The following is a 13,934-nucleotide window of genomic DNA, read 5'->3' as shown; positions in this document are numbered from 1 at the left end:
ACACAGAGACTTAATATTGTTAAAGCTATGGTTTGTTTGGACTGCTGATGAACATTGTTTCTTGTGAAATGCTTGGAAGACACCAAAAGCTGATACTGAGGACATGAGGTAAAGTTGAGCTGGAGCATGCTTATTATGAATTTTTAAAGTCATGATGCACTTTGCAAAATCGAAGGCTTTTACATTAAAAAACTGGCATGCATGCAGGAATAGGTCACAGGAAAACATGTGAACCCTGTGCTTCTGTTCTGTCAGAACCATGGGCAGCTACACTGATACTGTGTACAGGGCATTTCTAGGCAGTGGATCCAAAAGGGCTAATGTGAGTTTGTTTCCTCTAACTAGGCTGACCGATAAAAATCCAAAAGCCACAAAACTCTTAATCATTAGAATGATATGAGCTATTACAAAGTCACCGATATTTCCTAGAAACTGTCAAGATGCACATTGTGCCCAGAGAACTCTTCAACTGAGCACTGTAAAAGAAAACAATATTTCCAAATGTTGGCGTTGCTATGAGCAAAACAATATTTCCAAATGTTGGCGTTGCTATGAGCAAGTGCATAAACTTTTTCTTCACAGTACAGAGCAGCCGTGTCCCACAGTTAGACTCAAAACTACACTTGCATCGCGTACAGGAGATATGTTCATGATAGGTGCATCATTTTTTCCCCCTCCCATTCATTGCTGTTACATCATAGATCTTTTGTTTCACTCTTTTGTCAGTCATTGTGTCCTTGTTTGAGTGTCAGCTCACATGACAACACAAGCTTTGCTCCCTCCTGAAACCTTCTCGCCATTGGTGTTTGTTCTGACAACAGTGGAGCTGTTACTTCCGCCAGACTTGGATTGCTGTAGATGCATGAGCTACAGGAAAGGAGAAAAATAAGAACACAGCATGGTCAACACAGTGAATCGACAAAGTAAGATGCTATCAGAGCTAGATTTTATCTACCGCCCACATGCTATGTAAATATGCTCAGTTACACCAATTCTAATATTTGACTTGTGATCTTGTTTTCGATGAAGTGGATCAGTTAAACCATCATTGTGTTTTCCATACGTGATCCCAACTTTACTCTCCTTAATCTGCTAAACTTAATCAAATCCTGCATATTCGTGATTTAGAACTGAATCTATTTTTTCTCTGTAGAACAATGCAAAAGAGTCAGCAATGTATTGGATGGACCTTCTGTGTGATTACATTGCAGTTCCCATTGATATAACAATAAAAATTAGAGATATTGATTAGACTGCAGTCAATGATACAGAATCTTTTGCTAGACTGCACATTCTTCCTCACTTCTAAACTTTGTCTCAGGTATATTCTGAAGTATTATATATTCTGTTTGACATGATCATAAAGCACTATCATTTACTTAGCCAATCTGTCACACTATAAGTGGGGTTGCCGATGTTATTTGCTTTTCACTTGTAGGCTATAGATGAAACAGAACTGAAATAAATTTTCTGATGTACATCTAGTGACAATGGAACAGTACATTTGAATGATTTGCTCCAACAAAATTATTGTCTTGAATGAAAAGCAATTCACCAAATTTAAAAGTTCAGAAGAATTCGAGAACAAAATTATGACCATATAATTTGAAGCAAGCTATGAAATATGACTTCTTCTTGGTGTCTCCAATGAGCTCTTTGTAGAAGGAGAGATAAAATGGTCCTTATTGTGTTCCTTATTTCCTTTTTTTTTTTGGGGGGGGGAGGGTACCTTCCACACACATTTCATCAATTTCTTCAAGATTCTACTCCATATGCACTATGGAGATAAGTTTTTAAACAGAAGGAATATTCACTCCTTCATTCTAATTCCACAAAATCAACACTGTTTGGTCCTTTGTCACCAATACAAAACATTAAAATTCTTCATAAAGGTGTATCATGTTAAAACAAAAGAGATAACATTTTGGAGGTAACTGTTGGATGTTATAGTAGACTGATTCACTATCCCTTCGATGGTCATAATTTTGTTATCAGATTCTCACTGTAACTCTTCTTTTGTAGTCTTATTTGCATATGATTCCCTTGGGAAGTGCAATATACAGTAGGTGACCAATGACCAGGAAGATGGGTCTAACAACACAACCTAGATGAAATCAAGGTGCTATATACGCTACTGTCTTTTGATGCGTGAATGTGACAAGTTGCACGTACTTTTCTGGCAATCTGTTGGCAGTGACATAAAATGATCTTAAGATGCGCCATGATCCTGCATGCACCAGATATATACATTATATATATAATAACAATCATTCATTTTGATAATTGGCAAGACGATTACTATTACTGCAAGGAATGACAATGAAAGGATGAGACAATAATCACTAGAAAGCTGCAAATGGGGAAAAATAATGAATGCAAAGATGTAAAGTATCAAGTCATGACATTAAGGCAAAAGCAATGATGTTCAATGTATGATCCAGGGAAGACAGGATGATGAAATGAATGCATGAGTGACATGTACTTTGAGCACACAATTAGAGTTTGTATTTTCATTAATTCATAGACATGGAGAATAGCATCTTTGATAGGGAATTCAGGAGAAAATGCAGTAGACAAAAAGGCAAGTAGTATGAAACTCATGTCTCTCTTTGTCATCACGCTCATGGTCAAAAGAGAAACTGAAAGTTATAGCTGATTAACTGAAATATTTCTCAAAATTAAAATGGAAGATAGTGATGTTTGATAATACTCTGATATCACACTGATGTAAAAAGCATATATTACAATATTTCCAGCATACACATAAAATACTTTACGAGCCACAATGGTGATAATTAACATGTTCTGAAATTGTTCTAATACTAACAGTGTATATTATCTCAGCTGTTCTTAAAGGGATCGTACAGTTTTGGTTGAGACATAATTTCAGGTTTTTAACATTTTTTGGTGAGATAATGAGAAACCTCTTATGAAATATGAAAGAGCATGTAATTCTATGAGGAATTCAATGTCTATTTGATGAAAATTGGTTTTGAAATGGCTGAGATATCCAAAAAAGAGCGATTCTATAAAGTGTGGGACCCACACTTTATTACGATTGCTTTGTTTTACTTTGTTTTTGGATGTTTCATTCACTCCAAACCCGATTTTCATCAAATAAACTTTGAATTCCTCTTAAAATGGTATGCTCTGTACTATATCATAAGTGTTTTCTTGGTATCTCGCAAAAAGTTAAAAGCCCAATTTTCATCTCCACCAATACTGTACTATCCCTTTAAAACAAAACAGTATCTGTCATTTGCACATCCTCCAAAAAAAAAAAGGAAGTGAAATAACAACTGAAATTAATTGAAATTACACTTGCAATGAAATGTTCAAAACAAAAACAGGTAAATTTGGCAAGCAGTTAGTACTGAGATGAATGCTGACAATTCATAGAGCGCTGCTTATAAAAGGTAAACATGCATTTTTTAGTGCTTTGCATTTGACTGTCATTGGCATATAGGATCACTCGCAGTATTATGGTGAGAAACGCATGTTAGTGGCAGCTAACAAGTCATTCTCACAATGCATTCAGATCTTGTAAGTAATTTCCCATTGATAGTTGTAGAACAACCCTATAACTTTCTAGAGGTTTGCTGCAACTTTGTACTTACACATGTACTTATTGTAATTCTTAATGGATTGGTAAGAAAGAATTTCTGTAGCTGACTACTTGTGAACAGTCAACTGCTGGATTGGGTCGTGGGAATAATAAATCTGTGCAAATGATCACATTATGAAACTCATTGTAATTCTTAATGGATTGGTAAGAAAGAATTTCTGTAGCTGACTACTTGTGAACAGTCAACTGCTGGATTGGGTCGTGGGAATAATAAATCTGTGCAAATGATCACATTATGAAACTCATTGTACGCTGACTTCCTATTTCACAATACAATTCCTGACAATAACAAAGAAGATCTCAAAAAGTACTAAGCTGTTTGACAAACATTCTCAAAAGGGTATTGATGACAGTGCTCTGCACTGCAGTGGAACTCTATACTCCATATTAAAGTTGATTTTAATCTATTGAGGACCCACTGACTTTGCTGTAACACAATTTCCCACAGACACATGACCAAGTATACTGAGTACTTGGGACTAGTCTTCAACAAGTTAATGAAAAGGCCAAATTAAACTAGCAGAATGGTACCAGTTTTATCTAACATAGGCCATGGCGAGTAAGAATGAGGAAGTTTTGGAATTGTACATAACATTCATGTTCAGTAGAGCATATTATTATATTAGCTGCATAATATAAATGTCCTTTATTATTATCATTATCATTATTTTCACAAAATGGTAATATTCATCACATCAGACACATTTAAATTAGATAGTCATTAATGTCACAACCTCACGTCTCCAATATGTTATGAACGAACATAAATTACTTCATTAATCATTGTGAAGATACCACCCTGCCCCTTTAAACTTGTAATATGCTGAAGTCAATATATCTCTAGAGCAAACTGATGTAATGAATATAATTTTTTGTCTATTTGAATTGATTAAAACTATTTAATCTGTGGAGGTGTTTAGGTCAGCGGAAGACTTGTGTGGTGATGACATCATCACTTCATCTAATTTGCATAAAAGACTGTGACTGCTTGTGAAACTTACGAACAAGATTTCATGCTACATGAATACACTTCAGAGACACAATATCCATCATATACTTTCATGAACTGATGTGTCATAATGAGTGATAATTTAGGTGTACAGCAATGATGATATCAGCAGTTCGAAGCCACCACACAGTGAATAATTTGCGCATGCAAGCTTCAAACATACATTGCAATGAAAGTTAACAAAAAAGAATGATCAAAATGAAACCAAGTAAATATGAAACTGCTTTAAAAAGAGCTCAACATTCAGTGCTGCAAATAATTAGAAATAAGTGAAACCAAATTTTTCTTTTCCTTTTTTTTTTTTTTTTGAGGTGAGGCTCTATTACCTCATAAGTTTGGATGGACAGCAGTTGACAAAAATATTAACACAACTGTCTGATTATTCAGAAAAAGATGCATATGATAATATTGCTCTTTTCAGCAACTGAAGTATATCTGGCATATACATCTTCTTCAAATCATGAATTTCATCACACAATCTGCATCCACATTGGTGATACAGTAATGGCAACATGACAACATCCCAAATATTTGATACACACATACAAACACGCAAACACAAACTCACACACTTTAAATATCAAAGTACATTCATAATTTCATTATGAGTGATAATATGTATGATGATAGCAGTTTAAAAGAGGTAGACTATAGAACTTTAACATAAACACTGGATGAAGGGAGTTGTCACAGACCAGTTTACTAAAAGTCAAGAGTTTTTGCACCCATCTTTAAATAGATACTATTTTTAATAACCAAAGATATGCATCGCACAACATATCAAAAAGAATATTTCAATAAGTAATATGAGTTCCAAATACCAAATCCTATTTGATGCAGTAATTCAGTGCCTCATTTGTAGGTCCCAACAGGTAATATTGATAAATTTGAACATAATTAACCGAAATTATGATTTATATGACCACAAGGACGTAATTATCAATGCTTATGGCAGGGCTCCATATTAACTTTTTTGCTTGGTGGCCCGATGGGGCCACCAAAATCCTCAATTTCAAAGTTTTGGTGGCCCAAGAGAAAAATTTGGTCCCCCCCCCAAAAAAAAAAAAAAAACAATAAAAAACATTAAAAGTCCTAGTTTTTTTTAATGAGTCAAATATTTAAGTTTTATCGTAACAAAAATTGGAAGTTGGACATATCTACTCATAAATAAACCTCAACAAACTCGCAACACTCACTCTCATGCACTCATTCAGTCCTTTTCATCCATCCTTTAAACAAATTTAATTGTTAATTTCCGGCGCAAAAAGTTACAAATTTATTGACATACTTTTCAACAAATTTATTGACATACTTTTCAAAAAATTTTGGTGGCCCGAGGCGGGCCATCAAATTTGCCCTTTTTTGAAATTTGGTGGCCCGTCTTTCATTTTTGGTGGCCCTGCTTATGGGTATATGCAAGTGACCAAAGGACCAACAGGTTCAAACCCCTTTGAACAGAAGGTTTACATTAATGATAAACTGGTCTATTCAACTCTCAGGGAAAGATATATTCTCTCTCGACATGCTGATAATCATCAAGAAGGATTAAATACTCAAATGCTTGATAGAATCAAACAGATATAGATGAAGCTGAAGAGATCAGAAAGAGATAGACAGACAGATCCCATATAACCCAGTGAAAAGGCATGCAAGCAATTTGAGGTTGGAATCGATATGGGCATTAACAGCGGCAGGCATCTCTAGATGAAGAAAGCACACATTTCATTCCAAATTTTCCTCACATTTGAGGCAAAAAGCCTACATAACGGCACAAACACCCGACTGAGGTTTCTTTCCCGTAGCCGCCGTTTGAACCTGTTGCATCTACAAACGAGAAATACAAATAGGACAGAGCATGACAGGGGACTTGGTCTCCGTGGTGTGGGCCAAAACATAAGTGTGAACAGCGGCAAGAGAGTAGCAGTGATTGCTGACAAGACTGGGGGAATTTGGTACATGAATCGAGGATAATGGGTGATTCACTTTCAGTGAACTTTGACCTTGTAGGTTTTGGACTTCATTCTTAGGAACATCCCAGACCCCCCCCCCCCCCCCCAAAAAAAAAAGAGAAAAATATATACAAACGGTATATATATCAATTCATTAAAAATCCATGGGCAACAGATTGTTTGCCAGCAAAAATCTACAATATGTTAATTCTTAATCAATGTACAAAAGGTCTCCATCTCATTACTTGAATTTTGATCAATTGCCATGGGTTCAATACTCATACTCATAGCTTTGTGAATTGCCCAATAATTTGTGATATGATTTGAAAGCAATAACAGTCAGTAATCCCTTATCCAATTCATCTTGTTTTCACCAAACCCATGAGTCATTTTATTTTCTGTTAATACTGTCCATCTTACAGACTGTAATTGGAACATTAAAAAAAGCCCATTGATACCCTTCATGCATAGGCCTAAACTAAGCTAATCAAGATGCAAATATTGAAGACGTACAAAGTCATATAAAACAGCCATTTTTTTTTCTGCAGGAGTTCTCTGTAATTTTCTCTTTGTTTTTGGTTGCATCTTCAAAAGTGAAGAACATACATGGCAAAGCAACAGAAACCTTTTCCTCCTTTATCATGACAGTAGATTAACACACAAAGTAGTCTCAGATTGTGTCTGAGCAAAATCTGAACAAAAACATAGTGCAGTATATTATCTTTTTTTTATAATGTGAAGTGTGGGCTACAACACCAAGGTAGTTTTGACATCAAAGACAGTATAACAGATTTCTACCACTTTTTTTTTTTGAAGCACCTGAATAAAAACCAAACACCATGCATTCAAAATGCAGAATGTGTTTTGAATTTGTTGATACAGTTATCATGTAAAGACACAGACATTCCAAGAAATACATTTTTACCATGAATATCCAATTATTCATTCATCCCACACATCCAACCTCTTTTTGGGAAACATTTCTGATGGAAAGTGGGTTTTACATTCTAGGCTGAGATTTGAAAAGAAAAGAAAAAATCTGGGACCATATCAAAATACAAATCTTCACAAGCATTTACAATGGGTTGCTATGAGACACTTGAATTCTGGACATGGTAGTGGGATTCTTAACTCTCATATATTGTAAAGCTGCCATCAAACACTCAAAGCCACTTGCACATCAACATATTTTTTCAGGAAAGAAATATAACAGCGATTTAAGTAGAGGGGAAATATAAGATTTTGTCAAATGATTTGTACCTTGACACCTGTTGCCCGTAAAAAGCATGAAAGAACAAGGCTTTATTGCTAAATATTGGTACATATTCAAGTAGAATCACATATATTCTCACAGTCTGCACATACAACCATAACATACACTTTCATTAAATCTTGTTTGCCGTACACCTATGACAAATCACACACGGATACACATCACAAACATTAAAGTCTGTTCTTGCAATGCACCATCTCAGACTGGAAAAGGATAACAAGATGTTGGTAGTTGAAAAAAAAAATGCCCTGTAAAGTCAACATGCATTAACATCTGGGAGAAAAAAGTAAACACAAAAATATATATCCAAACAAGAGCTCCAATTGAACAAAGTGTCTGAAATTACATGGACAAAAGAAAAATGTAACTACAGACATGTGAGTACATACACAGGTGTTAAGTTGAACAATCTGTTGAATTAAAGTGAGACAATCTACATGTCACTGTTAACATGTTGAAGTGCATAATTATCTTTATTTAAAAGGCAAGTATACACATTCTACACACATCAGGATATGAAATATATATTTTAGGCAAAGAAAAGTTAAGTGAGGAGTAATCACAGTTGCAGCCTGTGTTACATCAACACAAAAACAAGGTATGGTGATCAAAGGCATTAGTAGAGTGCAAACATGTTGAGTAATATTATTTACAGTTTTACATGAAAATATGCAACATCTCATTAGAGAATGAAGCAGTGACATTTTCAAGTATTAACATGGAAGCATGCAGACTACATCAGTGCTACAGGCGATACAAGCATGTACATAGCGCTCAGTAGTGTAACAAAAGTTGACTTAGTTCAGTGCTGTAAAAGATGAAAAGTTAGCTGTGCTGGGAAAAGAAGCAAATGTTACTCTTTGCTATTATAGGAAAAAGCTTTTCATTTGTTCTCCCTAAAGTGTTGGAAGTGTCAGTGGGCAGAAAAAAAGTGTGAATTTTTGTTCTTGAGACTGCAAAATAGAGGAAACTTATGAGCAATGAATAATAGCTGCGGAAGTCACACAGTTTGTAGAATCCTCTTGAATTTTTTTGTTTTGATTGTAGAACAGGAGTAAGTGTAAGCTTGACATGAGCCTTGACATGAATGAGAAGAGCCAGCGAGTGAGGGAGAATACATAAGTGGGCTACAGATTCTTCTCCCCCTGGGGAGAGACGGGTGGGTATCGCCATGGTTTCTTACATCGGGTGATGCAGATCTTCCGTTTGCCGGCTTCAGAGACGGCGTGGCATTGTGGCCATTGGAGGCGGTGGGGCCGTTAGCCAAACCCTCGCTCACTCGATGATCGGGATCTAGCTCAAAACTGAACACGCTAACTGTGTCCTCCTGTTTGTGTGAAATGATGAAAATCAGATACCGGGGTACCAACCTCGGGGAAAAATTTTGCAAGGTGCAAAAAGGATTTCAAATGCATTGAAGTAAAAAAAAAAAAGAACAATTGCTTCATTTCTATGATACAGTTTAGAGTCCCAATTTATGGGAGATTTCCATGGCCCATCAATAAGGTATCACTGCTCCATCAATAGCTGGCCCATGAGGGGAAAAGATGGATGAAATGCTGCATTTTACCACAAACCACTTCCCAAGCATGGTTCTGGGAATGGATTTGTGGCGCAGATGATGTGTATTGACACTCCATTGCATTTTTCACAAAACTCATAATCTGAATCACCATTTCTGACATCTATGTGGCATTCACAGAAACAAACAAACAAATAACTTCAGCCTTATTGGTAACCAAGTATACAGAAAGGCTTCTTGAGTGTTCTACCACTAAAACTCTCTCCCTCTTTTCTCTTTCTTTCTCTCTCTCTCCCTCTCTCTCTCTCATCTCTCTCTTTCCATGTCTTTCATATTGCGCAAATATTGCTTTTAGACCCTCTCCCCCTCCCAAAAAAAAAAATATATATACACACAGTATCACTTGTAAAATGGAATGCTTTGTAATTCTCTTTGTGGACCTACAAGTTTGATGTGTGTCAGCAATAGTTTTAAAAGCACTGTTCTTTTTTTTGTCTCTCTCTTTTTTTTTTTTTTTTTTTTGGTTTGATGCAAGAATGGGTTCAAGAATATGAGAGGATATGACATAAAATTGACAACTTTGCAGTTTCCTTTTACACAAGTTTCCAGAATAAAGGATATATGTATAATCACTTTTTGAAACAGGTGATTTCAAGACAATGCATCACAGTAACACCCCTCATGTAGGTAAACTGACTTGTACTCTGAATCTATTTAAGAGAACGCTTTCCTATACTTTGAAATTCCAAGAGGAAGTACTGGGTAAGATATAACAATTTCAGTTTGAGTAAATATCAAAATTGCTCAGTTTTTCCGCCAATTCATTTATACTGCAGTTTCCTCCACTTAATGTTTACAACTTTATCAGCACAGCATGGCAAATTGGTATGTCATTACCATGCGATCTCTCAGAAATTCTTCCACAGATATCATAAAAAAAGGTAACTATCATGCCTTCCCTCTGGTCACTATCAGCATTGAACGTTTGACAGGACTAATCCAACAGATCAAATGCCTAATTGGGTACGTGATCATTTGGAAGAGATATAAGCAGCCGTACACCTGAAATGCAGTAGATAAAAGGATGTTGCTCTACTGTACCACATACTCCTAGGAAGCACCTTCACACACAAACATATACACAACGCCATTTAAGGAACTGTATAAACATGCTACAAGTTATCTTGTAAGCTACTTTGCTAACAACTCATAGAGGTCCACACACATAGGTTTATTCACCACTGTGAAATTGTAGAAATGACCTCCGCAATACAAGCCCTCCTAAATGTCTCCTCTTGAGCTTTGTTTTCTGCATATGTTATTACTTTCTTTTTATTTCTCTTTTTTTTTTCAGGACAGGAAAGCTATACTATGTTACATAAAATTTGCCTCTTGGTAGGGAGACGAGTTGGCGTGCCTAGCGTTCATCATATCATCTTTCAGTGCCAAGGCCATTCTCTGAAAACTTTCAATTTCCTGACGGGAATTTCAGTCAAGGTTGAGTACCATTTAATATGATCTCTCCTCTTTTTGAGGCTCTGTATTTCTGTGCAGCGATAGGTTACAACCTTGAATAATAATTACAAAACACAATCTGCTGTATGCAGCAGGTAATAAATGGCTCACACAGATTTTTACAAAAATGCTTGCAAATGTCAGAAACAATTACTAGTATGCAACTTCTCACTTGAAACTCCTACAAAGCATCACTTGTTTGTGGTACTAAAAGATAAAGATGAGATATCACTGGGCGGCAGCCCATGTCGGCACACACAATGTGGGCTGCCATCATGTTGATTATAATTAAAACATTAGTAACGTACAATGTGAACACGATACAGATATGCGCATTGTGCATGCATGCACACCCGCATGCACACTCAGGCGATATATTATGTATATCATGTATACATGCGAAAAACGATTTGCCACGCATGAAATGCTACAGCCAACAAGAAGAGAAAGCCCAAAACAACATACTAAAATTTTCCTGTAGTAAGAGACTCATCACGATCCATGTAAAATACACTGGATTTACTCTGCTCCCATAGTTACATGCAGGACTTATATCTTACCATCATATTTGTGGCTCAGATGGACATATAACTATATTGTTGCAAAATAAGCTTGCACATCATTCATTTATATTGGGAAGAGAGAAAGAGAAAGAGAAAAAAAAGGGAGAAGGTATGTGTCATGAGAAATGAAAAGAGACTATCTAGAATCTGAATTAAAGCCAGATGGTTTCAGTTAGCACATGATACACAGAAATTCCAGTGATCTAGAATGGGGAGTATGATATTCTAGGATGTCTGACGTTAAATAGACCATGAGGAACTATAGTAGGTTACAAGCTTGTGTATACTGGGTGCAACCATCAGGATGTCTATTATCATATAGCATCCTCTGTTTTTGCGCCTTTGGAAAATACTGGCTTACATTCTCGTCGGAATGTCCGTTTGGCGACTTGTTGCGGACATAGTTGTGCCCCTGTATCACCTGATTGTGAGAGAGAAACATGTCAGAAGTGAGCAGAGAAGGGGGCACCTTGCATTTCACACAAGAGTCTCCTTATCCCAGCCAGCCAGTAATTAGAGGCATGCGCTGGGATGGGTTTAGCAGCATGCAAGGAAAAAGAATGAACATGGACTGATGAAATTTTATGGAGATTGGAGGAGGAGGGGCCTGGACAAAATATTGAACCCCTGGGTTGCTAATATCATTACATTTTGGCCAAAATTGCATTTGCCTGCTTAAGATATATAATTTGGAATTTAGTCCACAGATGTCTGCATGGGTGTGGTCAACCCTCCTAACTGATTAAAGCACATTGTTCAGTACAATTTCACAAATTTATATGTCACTATAAATGCCTACCTTGATGCAAATCTAATTTCAGGTTTGAAAGCAAAGGGATGATTTCTTTCTCTAAACTCTAGCTCCTGAACTCTTGGCAGATTTAATACAACACTACTCCCCTTCCCCTTCCATTCCACAAGCCCCAGCACAAGTGTGGTCTTAAACCAATGCTGCAAAATGATCTTAACATGAGAAATAGGAGCTGCAACCCTCACTCAAAAAAAAAATGCAAACAAACACAGAGATGTAAATGCCAAATGTTAATGTAAAGAAATCTTTATGTTTGACATGTCCTGTAGATTAATTTGTGAATGGAATTAAATCCTGCCACATTAAAGTATTTAAGAACATGCAAGAAAAATGTCCCGACAGCAGTACATGAAAGTTGCCTTTTTTCTTAAATAAAGTACTTAGATTTAAAGGAAGTCAAATGTATTTCACAAAACAGTAAAGATTGAGCTGCAGATGTATGCAAATAAGTGATAATTTTTACAAACTTTTTGTTGCATTTTCCTTCCTGCTTTAGGTGTCTGTTGGCCATCATCTTTAGAATGAACACTTGTTGCTGAAACATACACAACTTTCCCATATAAAACTCACTGAAATGATTGCATGATGTCAAATAGTTTGTGGACTGCTCTGCAAACTTCAAATGAAGGAAATTTCAGTCATTTTTAAAAACTTGTCTGTTCAATCACACGCTAGTTGAATCTGCTTTGATTGGCACTTTGAAGTGATTTCTTTTGTGGTGATCCAAATGGTGACAAAACAACAAATTGAGGTTCTTTACTCACAACGTACCTTGATGGTAAGCGCAACATTGATATGAAACATTAAGGTAAGAAGTATCGTAATATATTCCAAATCATAAGCTATGCTTCTTCACAAGTGATTAATCTGCAATTTATTCACCTGCTTTATAAATTTTCACATTTTGGCCTTTGATCATGCCTATGACCAATCTGTATTCATTTGTCTTTGCTAGATAGGACAAGGTCAGAAAGCTTTCCAGATGCCAGGAGAAAGAATCTTGTGTTCTCACGTCGTGAATAAAATTTAAATACAATAGGAATTTCTCTAATATTGGCAGGGCATAGTTACATTACTTTGTAACACATACCACTACATGAGAAAATTAGTTGCTGCATGAATATTTCATAAATCGTAAACTGTGAATAGAACTCTTAACTCACTTTGGTGATAAATCCTAGCTCCCTTCGTACAAATATTCACATTTAGCTCATTAAAAAGCATACTACATAAAAAACATTGTAGTAACCTTGTTTGTGAAAATATTAATCAAATATTCCCTTAATTATCAAATTTCAATGACTTTGATTTTTAAATACCAATTCATGACTTTGTCTGAACATTCAAATCATTTCTTCAACAGACCACATAAAATATATCATTTGAGAAATTGGGAGTTATTCAAATATTCTGCTCTTCTTTGATATTTCCAAACTTGCCCATGACAAAAAGGTATACAAATTTCTAACACAATCTGTTAAATTTGAGAGAATGACCTACTTCCTTCAATCAACCAGTTGATAATTCCCCCCATGAAATCATAGGCAGGAAATGATTATAAAAGAAAGAAAGTATTATACATATATGTCATCTAACCTACAAAACCAAAGAAGGAAATGCATATATACTGTCTCATGCATAACTGCATTAGTTTGCTATGAGATAAG

At 35.8% G+C, this 13,934-nt stretch overlaps 1 protein-coding gene across 1 annotated transcript in view; it reads right to left on the bottom strand.

Annotated features, from left to right (window-relative positions):
- Positions 1–610: 610 nt before the first annotated feature.
- LOC139720870 (kinesin-like protein KIF28) overlaps positions 611–13,934 on the bottom strand; it is a 53,116-nt gene continuing 39,792 nt past the window's right edge. The window contains exons 25-26 of the mRNA XM_071632206.1: positions 9,040–9,183; positions 611–867 (exon numbers count right to left, since the gene is read on the bottom strand). Coding sequence (XP_071488307.1) covers positions 754–867; positions 9,040–9,183 — 258 coding nt within the window. The 3' untranslated portion in view covers positions 611–753. The remainder of the gene's footprint in view (positions 868–9,039; positions 9,184–13,934) is intronic.

This window comes from Diadema antillarum, unplaced genomic scaffold (assembly GCF_040938485.1).
Source record: "Diadema antillarum isolate AM-2024a unplaced genomic scaffold, OU_Dant_1.0 scf00000012, whole genome shotgun sequence".
Classification (NCBI taxonomy): domain Eukaryota; kingdom Metazoa; phylum Echinodermata; class Echinoidea; order Diadematoida; family Diadematidae; genus Diadema; species Diadema antillarum.
Note: the sequence above shows the minus strand (reverse complement) of the source record. Positions and strands in the feature narration are given on the sequence as shown.